Source organism: Dipodomys merriami, unplaced genomic scaffold (genome assembly GCF_024711535.1).
Source record: "Dipodomys merriami isolate MVZ:Mamm:240054 unplaced genomic scaffold, mDipMer1.0.p SCAF_4, whole genome shotgun sequence".
Lineage (NCBI taxonomy): Eukaryota > Metazoa > Chordata > Mammalia > Rodentia > Heteromyidae > Dipodomys > Dipodomys merriami.
In genome coordinates, this window is record NW_027205603.1 from 69797530 (window position 1) to 69818905 (window position 21376).

The 21376-nt window shown below is 36.7% G+C and overlaps 1 protein-coding gene across 2 annotated transcripts in view; it reads right to left on the minus strand.

Moving 5' to 3' along the window:
* Angpt1 (angiopoietin 1) overlaps window positions 1-21376 on the minus strand; it is a 221506-nt gene that overhangs the window by 68148 nt on the left and 131982 nt on the right. The window contains exons 3-4 of one of the 2 annotated variants that reach the window (XM_069991256.1): window positions 15848-15969; window positions 292-521 (exon numbers count right to left, since the gene is read on the minus strand). In XM_069991256.1, coding sequence (XP_069847357.1) covers window positions 292-521; window positions 15848-15969 — 352 coding nt within the window. Of the gene's footprint in view, window positions 1-288; window positions 522-15847; window positions 15970-21376 lie in introns of both variants that reach the window. The other variant, XM_069991255.1, reaches the window with a different exon arrangement.

The window sequence follows — 21376 nt, forward strand, 5'->3', positions numbered from 1 at the left end:
ATGTTTATCCATTGCATTACAATGGACTTGAGACTTAAGGTTAAAGAGACCAAGAACAAAATATGTAATTAGAAAGTTCCTTTTGAGAAATACATACTGTGGATTTACAAGTTAAAATTTAGGAATGCATTTTCTGATATAAGAAAATTGTCAACAAAACCTAATAAATGCTTTTAAAGTTAAAGTCCACTTGCCGTGTTAACACAGCAATCAATGTAACAGAGTAGTATTGAATCTCTACTTGCCATTACAATAGATATGAAACTAAAATCAGGAAGAAATTCTTACCACCTTCTTTAGTGCAAAGGTTGACAAGGTTGTGGACTGTGTCCATTAGCTCCAGCTGCTGTTTCTGAAGAGCACTGTTGTTAGTGGTGGCTCTGTTGAGTTGCTTTTCCAGTTCCTGGATTATATATGTTTGACGAGTAACTAAGCCTTGAAGGTTCTCTTTTTCTTCCTTTAAGGTATCCAACTCTTCCTTGTGCTTTCCTTCCATTTCTAAGATTTTATGTTCTAATAAACTATGAGAAAGTGAAAATAAGAATTATCTTAGATGTGAGAGTCTACTAGCAATTGTACATTCTACTAGTATTTTATAGAATTATATATTCTACTTGAACCTGTGTTTAAGATCCAAATTTTAATTTAGATCTTTCATTATGAAAATATTTTAAGTGATACAGATGAATCTCCTTAGTTTTAAACTTTGAGTTATATATATAAAGCACATCACATGAAGAAAAAATAATAAAAGGGTGAATTTTATCAAAGAACATTCTGTGTGTACATGGAAATACCAAAATGGAACTCCTTTGTCAAATGAATATATGCTGCTTTCAAAATAAGCTGGTTATTGACAAATCATATTTGCTCAATGTACTGCCTGGGATGTGGATAATACTGGGCTAGCTAATTTAGACTCAGACAAATATAATCTGGCGAAATCACAGCATAAGTTTCAGTAAGGAAATGGGTCTAATGAGAAACAAGGCAGTGCAGAGAAACACATGAACAAATTTGAAGTTATCCTTAATGTTTAATGTTTTCACGTGGAATTCTCAAAGCAGTCATATTGACAAAATTTCACAGTATGCAGAAAGAGAGAAATGACATAGAAGAAGAAACTACAGGAAATGGAAGTAAACTAATGAAAAGATCCAAATTCTTAGGAATTCTGATATCTAGTCCTATACCACAAGCACCAGCTTACTTTATTTCTCAAGAAGAACTTCTGGATGAGGTTTCCCAGAACCACACATTGTGAAATCATTATGTCAATGTTTCAGGAAAGGAAGATTGTGTCATGTTCTTTTAAAGTGGACTTGATATGCTTTGCTCAGAGTGATGCAATCTTAAGAACCTTCCTTCTCTTGGAGCTCTTTAAATAATACTCCCTTTGCATATTGCACTTGAGAAGTGATAGAGAGCGCAGAAGCACTCTCAGATTCTAGCAAAGGGCCTGTAATAAAAAGCATTTACACTTTATAGAGTGTCTAATATACTAGTATTCCTCAGGGAAAAGGCTTATTCCATTTTCTTAGTTCATTTTTCAGAAGGTTCAGTCCTGACTTGGTTTACAAGGTGTTATTTAAATGCAACATACCAGAATGGGCACTTAATTTACCTTGGAGAAATATAGAGCTGAATCATTTCTATAAGTCTTCAAAAAAGGAGACACTAGGGAGTGTTTTAAATTTAATATTTGAATTATACAGTACATTGTGTTTGAAGAGTTAATCTTTCCAACAGCATGCACTATGGGACAAGCTGTAATGTGTGATTATTTTTTACACAGATGAAGAAATGTAGCAAAAATTACTCATTGATATCCTAGCTTTTTGCTAATAAACTGTTAGCCAAAAGAAAGTGTGGACCAGAGTATGAGAGAAAAGTTGGCTGTGAAGCCAAGCCTGTATATAAGATGATGCTAGTAATGTAAAATGCTATTGGTAGTGTACTCAGATTCCAATAGAAAAATTTCACTTTGATACCCATTAGGGGAAGTGCTATGTCTTTTGTAAGGTACAAAAGGCCATATGTCTCTTCTGAAACCTAGTAGAAATAAACCCCATCTGAACTGACCAGATAAGAAACTAATTTTGGATAGACCTTAGTATAGTGATTTGAGGAACATGTGGTGGTCACTTACAATTTTTTTTAAAGATTGCTTTTTAAAGAGAAAAAATGACAAGGAAATCAGAATAGGATGAAGGAATCTCTAAGGGACTAGTGTGATTCATTATTTTGGTATTTCCTTCTGGGCCAATAACTGGTTACTGCTGGAGAAGTTCATGTTGAAAGAGAGAGGCGGGGCAGACAGAAAGACACAGAGATATAGAAAGAGAGAAAAGGAGAGAAGGGAGGGAAGACAGGTAGAGAGGGGAGGGGAGGGATAGAGGAAAGAGAAAGAAAGGGAAGGAAAGAAAAAGGAAGGAGAAACGGAAGAAAGAAAGACTTCCCTAGTCATACCATTTATTGAAGAAAGAATGTTGTCTCTGCACATGTTGATTTTTTGGTGTTCAACCTGAGAATTAACCACAACTGATGCCTTGGCTCAGTCTTAGTTTCTTTTTTAATTACTATTGTTCCTATTCTTAGAATTGTGATCAGATTCAGGATTCCCATAGAGTCACTGACTTGTAGGAAAAATATATTTCATCTTTACAGAAGATCTAGTGTAAGGAAACCTTAGATTAACTATGAAACTCGTGGTCATGTTTGGTTAAAAGTTTTGAAGTTATAGAATAATATAACATTTTTCTGTATGTGAAATGAGATGAGAGCTGACCCTCCACTTTTCCTAATTAGTAGGCAATATCAAGTGTTAGTTATAACTTCTAATTAGTAGTGGCTAAGTGCTAAATAGTTACATAAAATATAAAATACCACTATTCTTATTCTAAGGACAGGTTTTTAGAAAGGAAACCCAAATTAAAAAGCAAACAAGCTATAAAATACTTCTCTTTAAGATATGTTTTCAAATTTTTGGATCATTATTCTTCTACTTTCTGCTTTTAATATAGCCTTACAAAAAGAGGATGTGTGAATAAGATAGCTGCCACCTTAGATAACAATGAAGTTTTTAATTTTTCATAATAATTTGGAAATAGCTGAAAATGAAAAGTGAATCAGTAAGTTCTAGTGCCAAGGAAATAATGCTGGATAATGTCTTGTTGAAAAACAAAAAGACCAGTTTTCTTTACAAAAGGAATTGACACGTTGGAACATCAAATTCTTAAGCCTCTAACTAACCTTGAATGCATCATGAATACCAAGTATTAAGATATAAGCACAGTGTGCCATCTTGAAAGAAACTAATGTGATTACAGAAGTAATTTTCATGAAAGAAAGAAGTCACAGTGTTCCTTTGGCTATGATGACAACTATAAGCCAATTGGAAAAAATGGTCCATGGCTTTCATGTGCTTTCCTAAATGGTAGGACGTGATCTTACCAGGAAGTGATCTCTTCTAGTCATTTCCCACATCATTTCTTCACTCGGAGCTTTCTTAGTAACCCTTGTACGCTAGTCCTTTCCTACTACATGTATTTATTATTTTTATATTAATGATGCTTGTTTAGGCTTCCTTAGGGAAACCATGTCTTCTTGACCTTTTTAAAATCTCCTTCAACAGAGCTCATTCCCCTGTCTCATCTTTTCTTCTTGTTTGGATTCCAAAAGACTGCTCCGTTCTCTTTGATCCTTCTCATCCATTAGTTATTATCTACTTTGGAAGTCAGCATTTCCTCTTTGTTTCTTCCAAATGATGTGAATCCAAAATTTACTTGCCAAAAAGTCTACATGCTATCTCTAATTATTATCACACCCCTGTAATATACAATGAGAATTGTGTAGCATCTACGGGAAACCCTCTTCTCCTTTGATTTTAAACCAATATAGTGATAAAGACTACATAAATATTCAAGTCCTGGTGCACATATAATAATCTCAATTTCTTTTCTTAAATCATGTAGATACTGTGTCAGGTTTACAAAGCCATGTGTTCTATCTTATTAGACTATAAATCTACCCATGTCTTCCTACTACTATGAAAATGAGCATTACATAATAGTCTCCTTGATTTAGTCTAGTGTAACATTTACTGAATTCTATATGTTTATATTATACCAGAAATTAACGTGTCACCATAGCGTTTCCTTAATATTTGTTGCCCTCTATCTGGTTATAGGAATAAACTTTTCATTAACAATCTGTGATCTATCAACTTTTCTTATACACAAAAGCAAAATTTGCTTGTTAAAAAGATTTTACAGTCAGAATTTGGATTTTCTTAATCATTGCTATTCCTTGGCAGGATATTTGCCATTGAATTTAATTTTCTTACTTACTATCTTGAAAATACTTGGTTTTGTTTTTAAATATTTTTAAAATTGATTTTCTATTATTCACTTAATCAAAAATGTTTGGTATAAACCATCTCAGGTAGGCACAGAGACCTTTGGATACAGGAGTTGATAATGAGGACATTATATGTCCAGAATCCTTAGATATGCAAAGTAGTCAGTCTCTTTGACTCTTTGATTGCAGCTTTTAACAGCTATAACTTGGGTTCAATTTCAGAGCACAAAACTGGATGCTGATACTCTGTAGACACTATGTGGAAAATTAACTACAATTTGTGGGTGGGATGGGGGGGACTGAGAGAGAGCAAAGGAAGGGGAGACATTGTGAAAAAAGAAATTTACTCTACCTGACTTAGGTCACTGTAACCCCTCTGTACATCAACATTATAATAACAATAAAAAGTATCAACAAAATATTTTAACAAAAAAATAATGGGATACTGACTCCCTGTCACTAATTTTTTGTTTTGTTTCTGTGTGGGTTTTTTTTTTTGACAGTACATTAATATGTTCTAATAGGAAAAATGAGAAAATGACACATTGTCAAGTATTGGGGAAACCTCAATTAAATAAAGGTCTCATTAAGATACTTCTTTTACAATTAAGATTCCATCGAGCAACAATCTGTGCACTAAATCTATACCAATTGAGCTAGAAATTCAAAACCAGAGTTTCTCACAGGATTTTCCATACTTCCTGTTTCCCATCTTTCTGGAAGCACTTTGAGAAGAGACATGCCTAGAATTTTGGCACTTAACTTTTAGTTTAAGGCAGAGGTGCACTTTAATGAAGAATAAAATAAACAAGATAATCTAAGCTTTGAGTTTAAGTAAAAGGTTCTAAATGACTCTACTTTTTTGGTTGAACTTCCCCCCTCCGGACCTTGCCTTCCATGTCTGCTTGCTATAACATATCTTATTGGAAATACTTTATGTTGTTGAACACATCTTGAAACTTGCACATAAAAAGCTGAGTTTCAAATTGTTTCCCACAATAGAATTCTTAACATAGCAGCCAAAGTACTTGTACTGGTGAGAGTTGCCTAAGCCCTGTGTGTGTAAATGTAGCTTTTAAACAAGGCAGAAGATGTTGAAATATGAAGAAGCTTTCTCATTTTTTATGAGACTGAACTTATTTACAGATGTCTCATTCTTTTTATTATTTTAATTTATATAGCATTAACATTTGTTGGAAATATAGTTGGCAAAAGATATTTTTTCCAAGTTAAACTTACGCTTTCAGAACTTAATGTACTAAAAGCATTTCGTTCAAAATCTGAAGTCATATTTGCTTGGTGATTCAAATTTGGAGGGGAAGTGCAGATGCTGTAAGTGAAGATTAGGGAAAAAAATCCTTTTAAAGTTTGAGGTAAGAAAAATCCAAGTATGTTGCAGATGCCAGAAATAAAGAAAAAAACGATGAGACATTTACTTACTTAAGAATGTGATACTTATTGAAAAATAAATGGTTAACAAGATTATATGTTTGCAACATATATGCCAGTTTAAAGATCCATTAAAGAGTATATATAAGTTATTAAAAGGAAGATGATCTGATTAAAATATTGAACACATTGGTAAGTTAATCATAAATGAACTACAAATAGTGAATAATGGAAAGATGGACATCTTAATATGCCAGATAGTAAAGTTTTGAGAAATTAGGAAGGTCATGCACACTTGGGGATAATATAATGTCCAGAGATGATTTGTCAAAATCTTTATAATTTTAAATAATAATGCTGTTGATTCTAATAAGTTATGTATTTATGAATAGCAAGATAAGTATAACAATTATAAATTACAGTGTCTATAAAATGAATTGCTACTCATTCTTTAAGCTAAACATGTTGCATTATATATATATATATGATTATATATATACAATACTACTCATAATCAATTCTTATGAACTAAATAGTAGAAATAAATCTAGCATTTGTCATAATATTGAAAGTGTCTGTACAAATTGCATAAAAATATACAAATTTTTATGTAAACATGTGTAAATATGCACACTTTATATACACATGTACAGGTCAGTATCTTTATAAAAACTGGAAAGGCAGGCTGCTAATCTGTTCATATTGATTTCTTCAAGGAGAAGAGGTAATGTTCTTATATAGCATCAGAGAGATATTGATATATAATTATTTATACATGTATAATTTTCAACTTGTCTTATTTTTCTAAAAAACATCACAAAAGTTAAATAGCCACAGTTTAATATAGAATGGGTTTTTTTTTAACTAAAATTAATGTTTTGAAATTGAATTCAGAAATTTAGAAAGTTGGGTTGAATTAGTGAACCTCAGAGCATGGACTCCCAGTACAATTATCACTGCCCCTGAGGGCACTTTGTAGAATGTAGAATAATGGTATAAACATTGTTTCTACTTTGTTCTTGTCCAAAACAATGGATAGACTTACACTATTTAATGTAAACTATGTGAGTTATATGGTCCACTAAATTAGTTTTGTCAGTTGTATGTGTGTACATATATGTGCAAATGACTTTTTTGTGATATAGCAACTGGAACATTGACTCATCCTTCCTTCAACCTTCATAATATATCTAAAGTTGTATGTCTATAGTCTATATGTCTATATGTCTATGATAAGAACTATACCTGAGAGTAGGAAAAAAATGATGGAGCCCCATAATCTCTTTTCCTATAGACATAGATATCTGTGTTCCAGAAGGTTACTGCCTAATAGTATGTGTGTATGTGTGTGTGTGTATATATATATATATATACACACATATATTAATAAGCGCACATGAAACGTATGTAAACTTATAAATGGCAAGTCTATCTGGCAAAATCAGAGAATGGTTCTTGGAGAAGATGTTGTGTGCACTACATTTTCAAGAATGGGTAGAACTTTATGAATTGCATAAGAAATTTCAGCTATGCAAAAATCAAATATGACTGAGATAGCATCATATATTCAAGGTGATACAAAAAACTATTATGATTAACCACTACCAGGCCCACCAGGCACTGTTTTTCTGCTGTATATATAGTCACTAAATTCATCTCCGCATCAACTTCACACAGTTTAATTATCATTATCCCTGTGTTATGAATTAAGAACACAACCTTGTTTTGTCTAAGTAACTGAGTTACTTACAGAGGTCTCAGTAACCTGCCCAATGTCACACAAATGCTATGTGACAAGGAATGGTGTAAGATGGGACCAAGGGAAAGTGAAACCCAGGCAGTCTGGTGTCATGGCTATTGTTCTGAGGGAGAGGATACACCTAGCATGGATGACAAGAAGAGTGTCATCCTAACAGTGATGGGCCATGTCCTGTGCTAAACAATGTCAACTTCCTGCAGTCAGTTACAGAACCATTAGGAGACTAGAAGGTCATGATAAGGAGGAAAAAATAGTTTTGAATTTCACTAATAATATTTTGGCAGAGTTCTGAAAGATAGGTCTAGCTAGCATAAGACCTAAGGCACAGAAGTCATGGCAATAGCTCAGACAAGACTTTACAGTAGTTTGACTTAAGATGTACTCAATGGAAAAGGAAATGACAGGATGGGTCATATATATATATATATATATATATATATATATATATATATATATATATGACCTGGAATTGATAGAATTGATAGGGGATTAGGGAGGGGAGAAATACTATAACCTGGATTTCCTCATGGATCAGAATCCTATTGTACTCTAAGATCTTAAGGTTATTTTAATTTAAAAGAAAGTACCTGCTATGAGCCATTAAATTGGTAGTATAAAAAATACTGAAATGCAATGGCAGACTAGCAAAGTTCTCTGACTATCCTGTAAATGTTATGGTTACAAGGAATAGAATAGAATAACATACATTTTAAAGGATATTTTTACCCTTGTCCTTGATGTACACAGCTAAAATTATTTAACCTAGGCTAATGCAGGAAGATAGCAAGGTTTTGCTTTAATATTTTCCAATTTCTTAGCAAGTGGAGGATAGCTTTAATTTAAAAGGCTTTTCATTTTTGTTAAATTAACTATTAAAGCATTAGTAGTTAATTGTGCCATTAACTTATTTATAAAACATAATTTGGTATTTTGAAATTGAACAAACTTCAATCAGTTAAAATTAATTAACTTAATAATTTCCCATAACTCCAGCTAGAAGATAGATGAGGCTTGTCAAATAAATTCAGTGAATTCCCAATGTTAAAATAAATAGTTTATATCTCCTACTCCAGTATTAGAAAGGGTAAATAATGATCTGAACAATGGTAGGCCAAAAATAACCAGTCTATCTCTTTCTCTAAGTTCATATTTGTTTGTGTTAAGAAAGTAACTTGACAACGACATCAATTATACTTCAAGCTGTATCATGCTGGAAACACATTTTTGTTGTTATCAACACAGAAAATCATCATGTTAATTTTGCCATGTAATAGCCTTTGGCCGTGAGTAAGTCATTTGACCACTGTGAACTCCAGTTTTTTAACGTGCACAATGAACAGAAGAAAGCTTCTTTTGCAAGATTGATGGGAGGATTTAGGGATAGGGAATGTCAATCATACATACATTTACATGGTAATTGAAAGCTAGACTACAGACAGTATTACTGAACTATATTGGAATCACCATCACATGCCTAGCTCCATTTCACTCTGAATGATCTCACCAAAAATTTCCCTAATATTTACTCTACATATCCAACATAATTATCAAAGACGATCAGATAGCCAGGTGCCGGTGGCTTGTGCCTGTAATCCTAGCTACTCAGGAGGCTGAGATCTGAGGATCACGGTTCAAAGCCAGCCCAGGCAAGAAAGTCTGTGAGACACTTATCTCCAGTAAACCACCAGAAAACCAGAAATGGTGCTGTGACTCAAGTGGTAGGGAGCTAGCCTTGAGCTGAAGAGATGAGGAACAGCACCCAGGCCCAGAGTTCAAGCCTCATGGCCAACCCCCACATCAAAAAAAAGAAGCTCAGATAATCCATTTTTGAATATGGAATACTGATTAACTTTCCTGTGTATTCTGTGGTGGCAGAAAGATTTCTTCTGGAATATTCTCAGAACTGTTTTCCCACTTTGGAAGAAGGTGGAGTTGTCAGAGATGAGGAGGTACCTCGAAACCTGGTCAGATGACCCAGATGACCTTTAATTTCACATTGACTCAGCTGAAAGGAAGTACATGCATTATGATACCTGCTCTTGTATTCCACTTTTTCCCATAGATTTTAGGCAGACTAAGTAGGACAGTTGCTGGAACAATCTAATAAAAGTCAGCAGTTTTGTGTCCTACTTTATGTTCCAACCAAGTTCCATCTGAAGAAAGTCAATGTTAGTGTTTCCCATTTACTTGGTTGTGTAACATCAATTGTGGGTGGGCTATGTATGGCCCCTAATTTCCTTGTCCCTTGAGGCAAGAAACAAACCTAAAATTTGAGATTAGGTTAGCATCCAACAAAAGGAAAAACAATTCCTAAGGAAAGCAAGTCCTTAGATTGTTAGGAAAACAAAGAGAAGAATAAATGTTGCTAATCCTATTCTGCTTTGTGTGCTTTCCTCTTAAGGGGATAAAGAAATGAATCTAACAAGGCTAAAAATTCATTTTCAGTCCTACAAGTGATGCATTTAATTTGTCAGGATGTAAATCAGCAGGCTCTCTCAGCATGCTTGCGTTGTGTAATCCTGTCCATAAAATATTCCTCCTTCTTCTGCCAAAGAGGTGGTAGACACTCCCAAGGACTAGCTTACTGACTTGGCTGCCAGGGTCTGTATCATACTCAAGGCTGGTAAGTCACACACAGATTCAACCCCTCACATTCCTTGGGGAGGAAACAAAGCTTAATTTAGATAATCCTCTCTACCGAGTGTATTAGCTGATCCAAACCAGACCTGACTGACTGAAAGCATGTTGTTCCTACATTTCAGAGATGCTTCAGTGTGGAACTAGATTCCTGTGGCTTCTGGAGTATGAAGAGTCACACAGAGAATAGGTAGGGATGATGGATGTATATTTGACGAAATTAAAGTATATTCAAGTTTGACTTTGAACTTCTCTGCTTCAAAGGAAGGAAGACTTTGTAGCCTTAGAAAGTGCCTGGAAGAACTCTCCACTCCATAAACACACATGAATGAAAATAAACAATAATAAACACATTAGGGAAAATATGATATGTGTTACAAGTGAGTGCTTTGGGTTTGTATAAAGGAAAACAGTGTGTGTGTGTATGTGTGTATGTGTGTGTGTGTGTGTGTGTGTGTGTGTGTAAAACTGAGGATTGAACTCAGAACTTCACACTTGCTAGGCATGTGCTCTACTTGAGCCACATAGGTAGCCATTTTTGTTTTTAGTTTGGTTTTCAGATACAGTCTGATGTTAACTTTGGCTTGGAGAGTGTCAAAATGCTGTCCTCCTACCCTAACTTCCTATGCAGCTGAGGGCACAGGCATGTTGTCGCCATGCCTAGCTTGATTTGGAGACTAACTTTTATCTAAATTGGATTTTTTTTTCAGTTGTGGCGCTTGAACTCTGGGCCTGGGCACTGTCCCTGAGCTCTTCAGCTCAAGGCTAGTGCTCTACCACTTGAGCCACAGCACCACTTCTGGTTTTCTGGTGGTTAATTGGAGGTAAGAGTCTCCTGGACTTTGCTGCCCAGGCTGGCAAAGCTGTAGTCCTCATATCTCAGACACCTAAGTAGCCAAACACCTAAGTGAGCCAGGTACCCAGCATTAAATTGGACTTCTAATACAGCCCTCTTCTCTTTGCCTCTCTATTAAGAAAAAATAAAAACAGAAAACACACACACACACACACACACACACACACACACACATACCACTTTTAAAATACTGACTTAAGTCAAGCACAGTAGCTCAAGCCTATAATCTTTCGTATTTGGGGGACAAAGATCATGAGATTGTGGTTAAAGAGCAGCCTGAGCATAAAAGTCTATGACTCTACCCCAACCAACGGCTGTGCATGAGTGCATGCGGCTGGTGTAATGACTGGGTATAATGACTGGGTACAGTGGTGCATGCCTTACAGCCACATACACATGGGGAAGCACAGGCGAGAGGATTGCAGCTCTGGAAGGCTGTGCATAAAGCCAGCATCTATCTTGAAAATAGTCAATGTATAAAGGGACTGGACACATGGCTCAAGTGGTAGAACACCTGCTTTGCAAACATGAGGCCTCAAGTTCAAATCCAGGCTCTGAGGGAAAATAAAAAGTGTTTCAGCAACAGAATGTCTATAATCTCAACTACTTAGAAGGTAGAAATTGGGATGATCTCAAGGCCAGTCTGTGAAAAAATGAGTAAGAAACTCTCAAACAATAAGGGTACATACCTGTCATACTAGCTATGAAATCAGATATGATAGGAGGAGCACATTCTGGGGTAAAAATGCAAGACCCTACTTGAAAAATATCTACAATGCAAAATGGGTTCGGAGTATGGCTCAAGTGATAGAGCCCCTGCCAAAAAGTGTGACCTCTTTAGTTCAAAGCCCAACTCTTCAGCGGGAAATAGTGATTAAGGAAGAATTGTCCTGACTTAGGAATAGATACTAATAAAGCTGGGAGCCAGTGGCTCACGCCTGTAATCCTAGCTACTCAGGAGGCTGAGATCTGAGGATCAAGGTTCAAAGCCAGCCTGGGAAGGAGAGACCGTGAGACTTTTATCTCCAATAAACCACCAGAAAACTGGAAGTGGTGCTGTAGCTCAAGTGGTAGAGTGCTCGCCTTGAGCTGAAGAGCTAAGGGACAGAGCTCAGGCCCAGAGTTCAAGCCCCATGACCAACAACAACAACAACAAAAGAATAGATACTACTCCTTCACTCCATTGCACATACTGGAATCTTCTGCACGAAGACAGATAACTATGCAGCAATGTCAGGGGAAACAAGAATTGATAGACTCATGTACGAGGTGTTGTCAGCATTGAGGTGTTCTGCATCACAAAACAAGCAATGCCAAGTGGGAACAGAGACGTATGTAAAATTTGGTCACATGAAACATAGACATGAAGTTTGGATTAAGATCCAAGTCCCTGCCCTCCTTGTGAAAAGATGATTACTAGAAAGGGGAATCACTATGATTCTGAAAGAAATAGCATTAGCAATAAATTAGATCATGTATATACATCAGAAAGCTCATGCTTGCGATTTAGAACCAGATTCTTCTTGGAGGCTGTTGCACAAGGACACCTCCAGACACCTCCCAGGGTGGAAGTTTTTGGAGAGCTTCCATGGACTCAGTTTTATGGAAGGAACAGCAGGGACAACTTTTCATCATAGTGCCTGCGCAGTGTAATGAGAGCCCTAATATAGTCAACGTTTTTCTATTACAGAAGTGACAGATGCGGCCGCTTGCTGGGTGGCAAAAGACCCTAGCATACACAAAGTTAGTAAGTTATACATCAAGACTCAGTCAATCACCTTCCTTGAGCAGGAGACATAGTGTAATTTAGAAAATCACCTCATTTAAGGTACACTTATTACAAATCATAACATTTCTGAGCTGGCTGCTGGTGGCTCATGCCTATTATCCTAGTTTCTCAGGAGGCTGAGATCTGAGGATCAGGGTTTGCGAAGCTAGCCCAGACAGGAAAGGCTGTGAATCTCTTATCTCCAATTAACTATGAAAAGAGCTGCAAGTGGAGCTGCGGCTCAAGTGGTAGACACTAGCCTTGTGCAAGAAAACTCAGGGACAGTGTCCATGCCTTGAGTTCAAGCCTCAGGACAAGCACACACATGCACAAACACTAATAACATTTCCTAGCAAGGATTTCTTAATAGGAAAAGGTATCAGTTGTTATATCAAAAATCTTCATGGGAAGAACAAAAATCCAAGAGGAAAAAAGGAAAAATACTGAGCATGAGATAGAAGATGGAAATTAGAAAAAATGTCCAAGTAAATTCTGGCAGCTCAGGTGTCAGCTCTGGTTTATGCCAGAGACATACACTTCAGTAAAGGATGCATTGAGGAATGTAAATCCATGCCAACAACATTGTAAAAGATCAGTCACAGGTGGTAATGTACCCACTGAGAGATGGATTAAAACAACCTCAAGGTCTACTTATAAAACAAAAAGTTTGTGAGATTCCATCTTCAAAATAAAACAGCAAAAAACTGGGCTGGAGATGTAGCTTACTTGGTAAATGTCAGCTGGCAAACAAGTTGAACAAGCCTGAGGCCCTGAGTTCAAACCCTGGTTCTGAAGGGGAAAACAGGTATTGAACGGATATATTACCAACTCTAAAATATATTTATGTCTTAAGAAAATAGGTTGCAAAATAATATGTACAAGCCAGGTGCTGGTTGCTCACTCCTATAATCCTAGCTACTCAGGAGGCTGATATCTAAGGATCACTATTCAAAGCCAGCCTGGGTTGGAAAGTCCATGAGACTCTTATCTCCAATTAACACCAGAAAACAAGAAATGCTGCTATATAGCTCAAGTGGTAGAGCATTCACCTTGAGCTGTAGAGCTCAGGGACAGCACCCAGGCCCAGAGTTCAAGCCCCATGACTGACAAAATAATAATAATAACAATAATAATAATAATAATAATAATAATAATAGGTATGATGAAAGTTTTGTGAAAACATTTATGTACAGTATTCAGTAAAGTATGTAGCTCTCTCTGTGTGCTAGGAATTAATTTTGTCTTGTATTTTTTCTCTTTTTTACAAAAAATGTGTGTTATTTCTATAATTCTAAAAGCAAATAATGATAAACCCAAACAAGGTAAAATCATTATTGTCTATTTGTTCAAAGCTCCTGTATAAGTTCTTGCACAACATATCTGGAAATACCTGACTGTAAACAGGTTTCGTTTTTATCTCTGAAATTAAAGCATAGGGCGGTGACTCTAAATCAGGAGATGATTGAAGTAAAGCAGTCCTGTTAGATGCATGCATCTGCTTGGTTAAACTGCAGCAGGGTAAGTTTTCTTTTTCAACAGGATTTTTCAGTTCTAGAACATTTCATCACATAGCCAGTTCAGGGTCAAGTTCTGTCAAGTTTATTTACAGTTTTACAGTTTACCCCTATGACACTGTACAAAGATAAATAAATGGAAAACTTACACAAACAAGTCATGGTATTACGAGTGACCTGTTTCAGATTCTACACCAACACCGTGTTTATTTTCTTCCTGCAGAACTTTAATTGTAATGACTGGAATTGAGATTCACTTCTAGCATGGAATTGGAGGTTGTAGGTAATATGGAAGCCATAAGTGAGTGAAAGAGAATTGGCAGCAAAGAAACCTGGTTAGCATTTGTGGTTCTGCCACTAGCAAGTCCTGTGACCTTCGCTTTGTCACACGTTTCCTTTGCTCTGTAAAGTTGGAGGAGAAAAAGCAGTTCTCACAGGTGTCTGCCTGGTTTGGAATATGGAAGATGCTGTAGTTCTGTCAGCACAGTGACATTAACTAGTTTCTATCTGTAGATCCAGTGTTCTTTAGCTTAATATGATACACAAAGCTGAAAAGACTCAGGCCATCCAATACTAAAGAAAATGCCCTGAAATACAAGATAGAAAACTTATGAGAGCTGGTGCTTTGATCAAGCGGTCCATTTCCAATGAAAGTGACTTAGAATGAGATAGTGTTCCAGTGCCCCAGCTCTCAAGATCTCTAAGTCCTATTTCACTTGCGTGCAGTGACTCATAGTTTACAAAAACACACGATGTGATGACATCTATAAATCTAACCAAAGAAATTTATTATGTCTGGAGGAAATGGTTTAAAATGAAAAAAAAATAAAAATCTTTTTTATTAGGCAAATAAGTTTTTGGCAAGACCATAGTTTGTGCTTTTCTATAGTACAAGATGTCTGAATTCAATCATCTTCATTTGTACAAAAAACTTGAATGGATTGAGCTATTATCCAAAATGTTCTATCTATTCTTCATGGTTATAAATTTTAATTCTACTAAAAATGTCAACATTCTGTGTGCTTAAATTTAGTCAGTGGATCAAAGAAAGTTTTGTAGTGGTAGGATTTTAACAACTAACTGCCTCTAAGAGACTATAATGGTAAATATTACACAGGCAAGTATCTTAAGAATGTAAGCAGCAATATTAATCCTATTGTTGATACTGCATACTTCTTAGGGTTTACTTACTTTTTCTTGCCATCTTTAAGTAATTGTACAAAGGGCTACTATCTAACAAAGCATTTTGAATACAATGCTTCTTGATCAATGTCACCCATTTCATTGTTTTTACCCATCCCTCCCATTCGATCTCTTCCCTCACTTTTCTTAATTTTGTAGGATAGACACTGAGTTGTTGACTGTGCTCGCTCTTCTTCTTCCCTTTATTAATCTACCCCATTCCATAGGACTCCACCCAACACCTTTCAATTACATTTCCTGGTGCTTATATGAATCATAATTTGTTCCCTAATATTTCTGTTTTAAAACCACCTTTTTAGAATTTCCATAAAGGCAAACAATAAGTTCCTATATAAACCTTTGTAGAATATAATAATCCTTACCTGTTTTTTTCATGAATCTTTAGAATTTCATTTGTCTGTTGAAGAAGTTGCTTCTCTAGCTTGTATGTTGATAAAGAATTCTCCAGCAGTTGTATTTCGAGTCTAGAAGTTTGATTTAGTACCTTAAGATAAGAGATACAAATGTTTCAAACCTCATTTGCAAATGAAATTTGAGTTTTATTTAGCTCAGTTCCCAAGTGACATTTTTTAAAAATAATGAATCACAAGGTGCACATTCTGTCCACTACTCCTATACATGTTCCTTCAACATTTGATTGGTTTGAGACTAAAGTTGACTTGCCAAATCCATTTCAGATTTCAATTTCTGTGTCCTGAAGCCTGAAGATACATACTGTGCTAATCACCTTATGTATTTTGTCTACCTCATTTATAAGTGCATAGTTCTATTACTGAAAGGTCTTAAATATTATGCATTATGTAGAATAACTAGTGGGCATATAAAAGATACCTGTCTGTTCCTATCACCTTATAAGAACAAATTCAAATTATATAAACAATTTTTGATACTGTTACTACCCATAGTCACCTATTGAAGAAGGAATTGTAATCACAACTTTACAAATGAGGAAAATGAAATTCAGAGATATGCCCAAGTAATACAAGACTCCAAATGCCTTTCTAACAAGGTAGGTTGACTTGATTGTATTGCTCTACTCAGAAAACTAAGAGAGAGAGCCCAGCCATTGAAGTCTGTGGACAGAGGCCATGAACCATTAGCCAAACCTGACATTCTGGCAAAGTCAACAGGCTGAAGTCCTAGCAGCTGTCTTCATATTGAGTCAGTGCTCTGTTCCTGAGCAACAGAGAGGGAGAGAGCGAGCGAGCGAGAGAGAGAGAGAGAGAGAGAGAGAGAGAGAGAGAGAGAGAGAGAGAGAGAGAGAGAGAGAAAGTCAGAGACAGAGACAAAGAGCAACAGAGACAGATAATTAAGGTTTAATACTCTTTACATTACACCTTACTTAGCCTCACTTATTAAAGAGGGTCTGGGAATGTTTTACAAGATCAGAATTAATACATAGGGTTGTCCTTTAAAAATGATATATTTACAGGCTGGGAAAGTGGCTCAGTGAGTGCTTGCCTTGCATGCATGAGGCCCTGGGTTTGATTCCTCAGCACCACATAAGCAGAAAAAGCCAGAAGTGGCTCTATGGTTCAATTGGTAGAGCGCTAGCCTTGAGCTGAAGAGCTTAGGTACAACGCCCAGGCCCAGAATGCAGGCCCCATGACTGGCAAAAAAAAAAAAAAGATAAATTTTAGAGCTTTTCTCTTGTCTAGTAGCAGGTTGAAATCTGGGATTATATCACATGCACACAGAACACCTTTTCCAGCTATACTGATATACTTAGGGCTGGGTTTGAGTTAATAGAGATTGCAATGAAGTTGAATGCAATTTTGGGGGATAGGGCAGTCACAGGCTGAGGGAAGAAAGGCAATAGTCTTTGTTGTGAACTTTAAAAAATGCTCACAAACCTGGATCATCTAAATAAATAATCTCTTAATGTATCAAGTAGCAATTAAAATTAATGCAAAAATGCATATTTAACAGAATATTATTTCAATATAAAGACAGGTGCTGATCCCAGGCATATTTGATTCAGTCTCCCATGATCTCATTTGCCTTACCGTAATTCTAACTTTCAACATGCTTTTATCCAGACAAACTTTCTTTCCCTTTGCTTTAACTGAATGACAATTTATAAATTGTAAAGTTATAAATGACAGCTTATAAAGTTATTAATAATGAGTAAAGAGTGACAAGCATATACTGTTTGGTGACACTTAGGAGATTGTTTAGCCCAGAGTACATTCCATGATTTTTAATATGGGTACAGTATCCCACTGAACCAAAGGTAACACATGATACTTGATTCACTGAACTCGCTCATACCTGGTGGCATCTGCCAACACCACTATATTTTTTATACAAGGAATAGTAAGTATGCTTCAGGTTCACATAGAATGGAACAGAACCATTTCAAATTAACAGTGTAGTTTTGCCTACATCTAACTCTGGAGACTATTACAGCTACTAATTGATCTTTCCAATTCTCCTTAGACTACTTTCAGTCCATTTACCAGAGTAACCAGGAAGATCTTTTTAAACACAGATAGGATCTTGTCATTTCCTATGTGAAATATGCTAATGGATTCCTGTGCAATTAGTTGAAATTCCAAAACCCTCAGCCTGACCTCCAAGGCCTTATGTGACAGGACTCTGTTTCTTGGATCTCACTTCCTGTTACTCCTTGTTTATTATGCTGCAACTCCATAGCCTTCTTTCTGCCACCTCACTATGGCAAAACCATTCCCATGCCACTACCTTTTACTTGCTCTTTCACTTGTCTGGAACTCTTATTCCTTCTCATTGCTGATCAAATCCTGTTGGGAGTGAAGTATTGCACTATATTTTTTCCTTATGGAAACATCACTGCTAATGATAATCTTGCTCATTCACTCACATGCTATGTTTCTTCTGCATTAGGGTTTCAGTCTGGATGGAGCCTCCTGTACCGCCAGACCTGAGCATAGGGTTCTGAACACTGAGATTCTCAACTATGTATTAGATGACATCCCCCCACTAGACAGTGGCTTGCTTTTTAATGTAGATAATCATCAGAGGGGGGAATATCAGGCTTATATGAATAGCAATCTGCATTTCAACTATGCTAGTCCAAATCTAAAATCATGCTCAAACATAAGAGAAGAAGGAAGATTAATCTCAGAAGTCCAGGCTAACTGCTGGTTACACCAGGCCAGTGCTGAGCATGAACGTCAATCAATTCTCCTCTTTCCCAATCACCTTGACCTGATGGCTGCTTTATTTCAACTCTCTCTGCTGATGTATTCAAACAGTCCTGAAGTTCAAAAGTGGGCAACCCAGAGAGCTGGATAGCAAACTATGATAAATTGACCACTTCCTTATTGTGTATCTATGAATTTGCTGCTTTGCAATAACCAAAGAATTCTATTAAAATGACAAAAGGCATTTCCTTCATAGCCTAAACACATCCCAAAAGCACATCTCTAGGAAAAATAAAATTAAGGAAGAAACAAAAAACAAAGAGCAAAGAATATAGAAAACAAGCCTCCAAGGAACAGTGTCAAAGCTTAAATTTTCCAGAGTACATCAGAGTAAGGAGGACATAGATATGAAAGGGAGAATTTATAGACTTTAAAATCTAAAAAAAATGGAAAAGATTTGTTCCCATGAGAAAGCAAACAAGGAAACTTCAGACAGACTTCTTTAACACTTTTTAAAGTAGCTTTGATTTTTAGTATTTATACTAAAAGAACAGTAAAGTTGATTGAGGATTGAGAAAAAATGCAAGAACCATGAAAATTAAGGGGAGGGAATGGGTTGGGTGGAATGAGCAAAAGGGTGATATTGATGAAGATACATTGTACTTACAACTTGATTTGTTAAATGACAATTCCTTTGTATAACTACTTACAAATTTTAATCTTAATTAAATAATTAAAAAAGAATAATAGCTGGATACTCATGGCTCATGCTTATAATTCTAGCTACTCAGGGAGCTGAGATCTGAGTATTGCCTTTTAAAGCCAGCCTACCAGGGCTGGGAAGGTGGCTCAGTGGTAGAGCGCTTGCCTTGCATGCCTGAAGCCCTGGGTTCCATTCCTCAGCACCACATAAGCAAAAAGAAAAAAAAAGCCAGAAGTGGCGCTGTGGCTCAAGTGGTAGAGCACTAGCCTTGAGCTCTTAGGGACAGCGCCCAGACCCAGAGTTCAGGCCTCATGACCAGACCCCCCCAAAAATAATAAAGCCAGCCTAGGCAGGTTAGGCCCTGGGTCAAGCCCCAGAACTGGCACAAAAAAAAAAAAAAGAAAAGAAAAGAAAAAGAGAAAAAGGAAGAAAAAGGAAGTATAATGAAGATGTTTATCTAAACAAAATTTATAGACAAAAAAGAAGAAAAAAGAGAAGGAAGAAGAGGAGGGAGGAGGAGGAAGAAGAGGAGGAGGAATAGGAGGGGGAGGAAAGGAGGAAGAGGAGAAGGATAAAAAAGGAAGATAGAAAAGCTGGGTGCAGGTGGCTCACGCCTGTAATCCTAGCTACTCAAGAGGCTGAGATCTGAGGATCAAGGTTTAAAACCAGCCTGGGCAGGAAAGTCCGTAAGACTCTTATCTCCAATAAAAACCACTAGAAAACCAGAAGTGGTGCTGTGGCTCAAGTGGTAGAGCGCTAGCCTTGAGCTGAAGAGCACAGGGACAGAACCCAAGCCCAGAGTTCAAGCCCCATGACCAACCAAAAAAAAAAAAATCTGCCAGACTGAAGTGGGGAAAATACTGGAAGACCACTTCCAGATTAAATAGGAGTATTGAACCCTGAAAAACAAAATATCAATAACGCTTTTGGTGAAATTATTGAGAAAATGAATGTGGTGATTAGATAATTTTAAGAGAATCATTGTTTATATCAGTCATGATAGAAAAGGCAGCCAGTGCTTTTACTCTGGAAACCGACTGGTCACTGCTTGATTTCCATTCTGACCATTTTGAGTGGAGCTGTGTTGGGTCACTTACTCTCAACACATAATTTTTGCCTCTGTAGTCTAAGTACTACCTCAACTATGGAAGAAATACATGAGGAGAAATGCATGTGAAGAAGAGAGGGAAGAATGGGTTGAGGAGAAATAACAGACCTCGGGGCAGCTGTGAGAAAGTTCACCAAGACACTGGGAGCCCTTAGCCAAAGTCCTGTGTCCGTACAGTGCTTCAGCTCTTGGGAGCAGAATGCAGGATCCTGCCACAGTGACTCATTGCCTGGAAGTGGCCATCGGGAATTGTGGTCTCTGTACCAACACATGATGGATTTCAAAGCACAGCAGCTGGGCTCACTGGTCAATTACACTCCCCTGAGCAGGAGACTAAAAACATGCATTTTTATGGCTGTGAGGGAAAACTCTATAGCTAACTAATTTGACCCAAAGTTAAAAGAGAAATGATGTAGAGACACGTTTCCATATTAATATTAAGGGGTACTTATGTTCATGCCTCCCTGAATGTACGGGCTGCTTTATTTGTTATTGTATGCTACAGACTACCCTATTAAAATATCTTGCAGCATGGAACTACTCAAATCATATCTCTTCGAATTTGATTAGATTCCATTTTTCACACCCCAGGGTTAAAAGTTATTGGAGATTGGAGGAAACGTGGGCACCATGTCTAAGGAAGTCCTCTAGTTGACACAGCTAGAGAGTGGCCAGGCCATCCCTGTGGCTAGCATTGCATGCATCACCAGCATATGGCGATAAGTGGATGGAATAATCACTGTCGTTAGGACAGCAGCGACATCTTTATCATTTTTGGAAGACATTAGCACTGCCTTCCTTTTGCTTCCTCTGACTTCCATCTTACTCTCTGCTTGGACCCATTTATACTATCCTGTGGCCTTATTAAAATAAAGAAACCACAGGACAGAGACAGCCTTGACAGAGAGCTTCTAAGCATGGAGACTTTTCTGTGGGATAGACTGACTCAATCCTC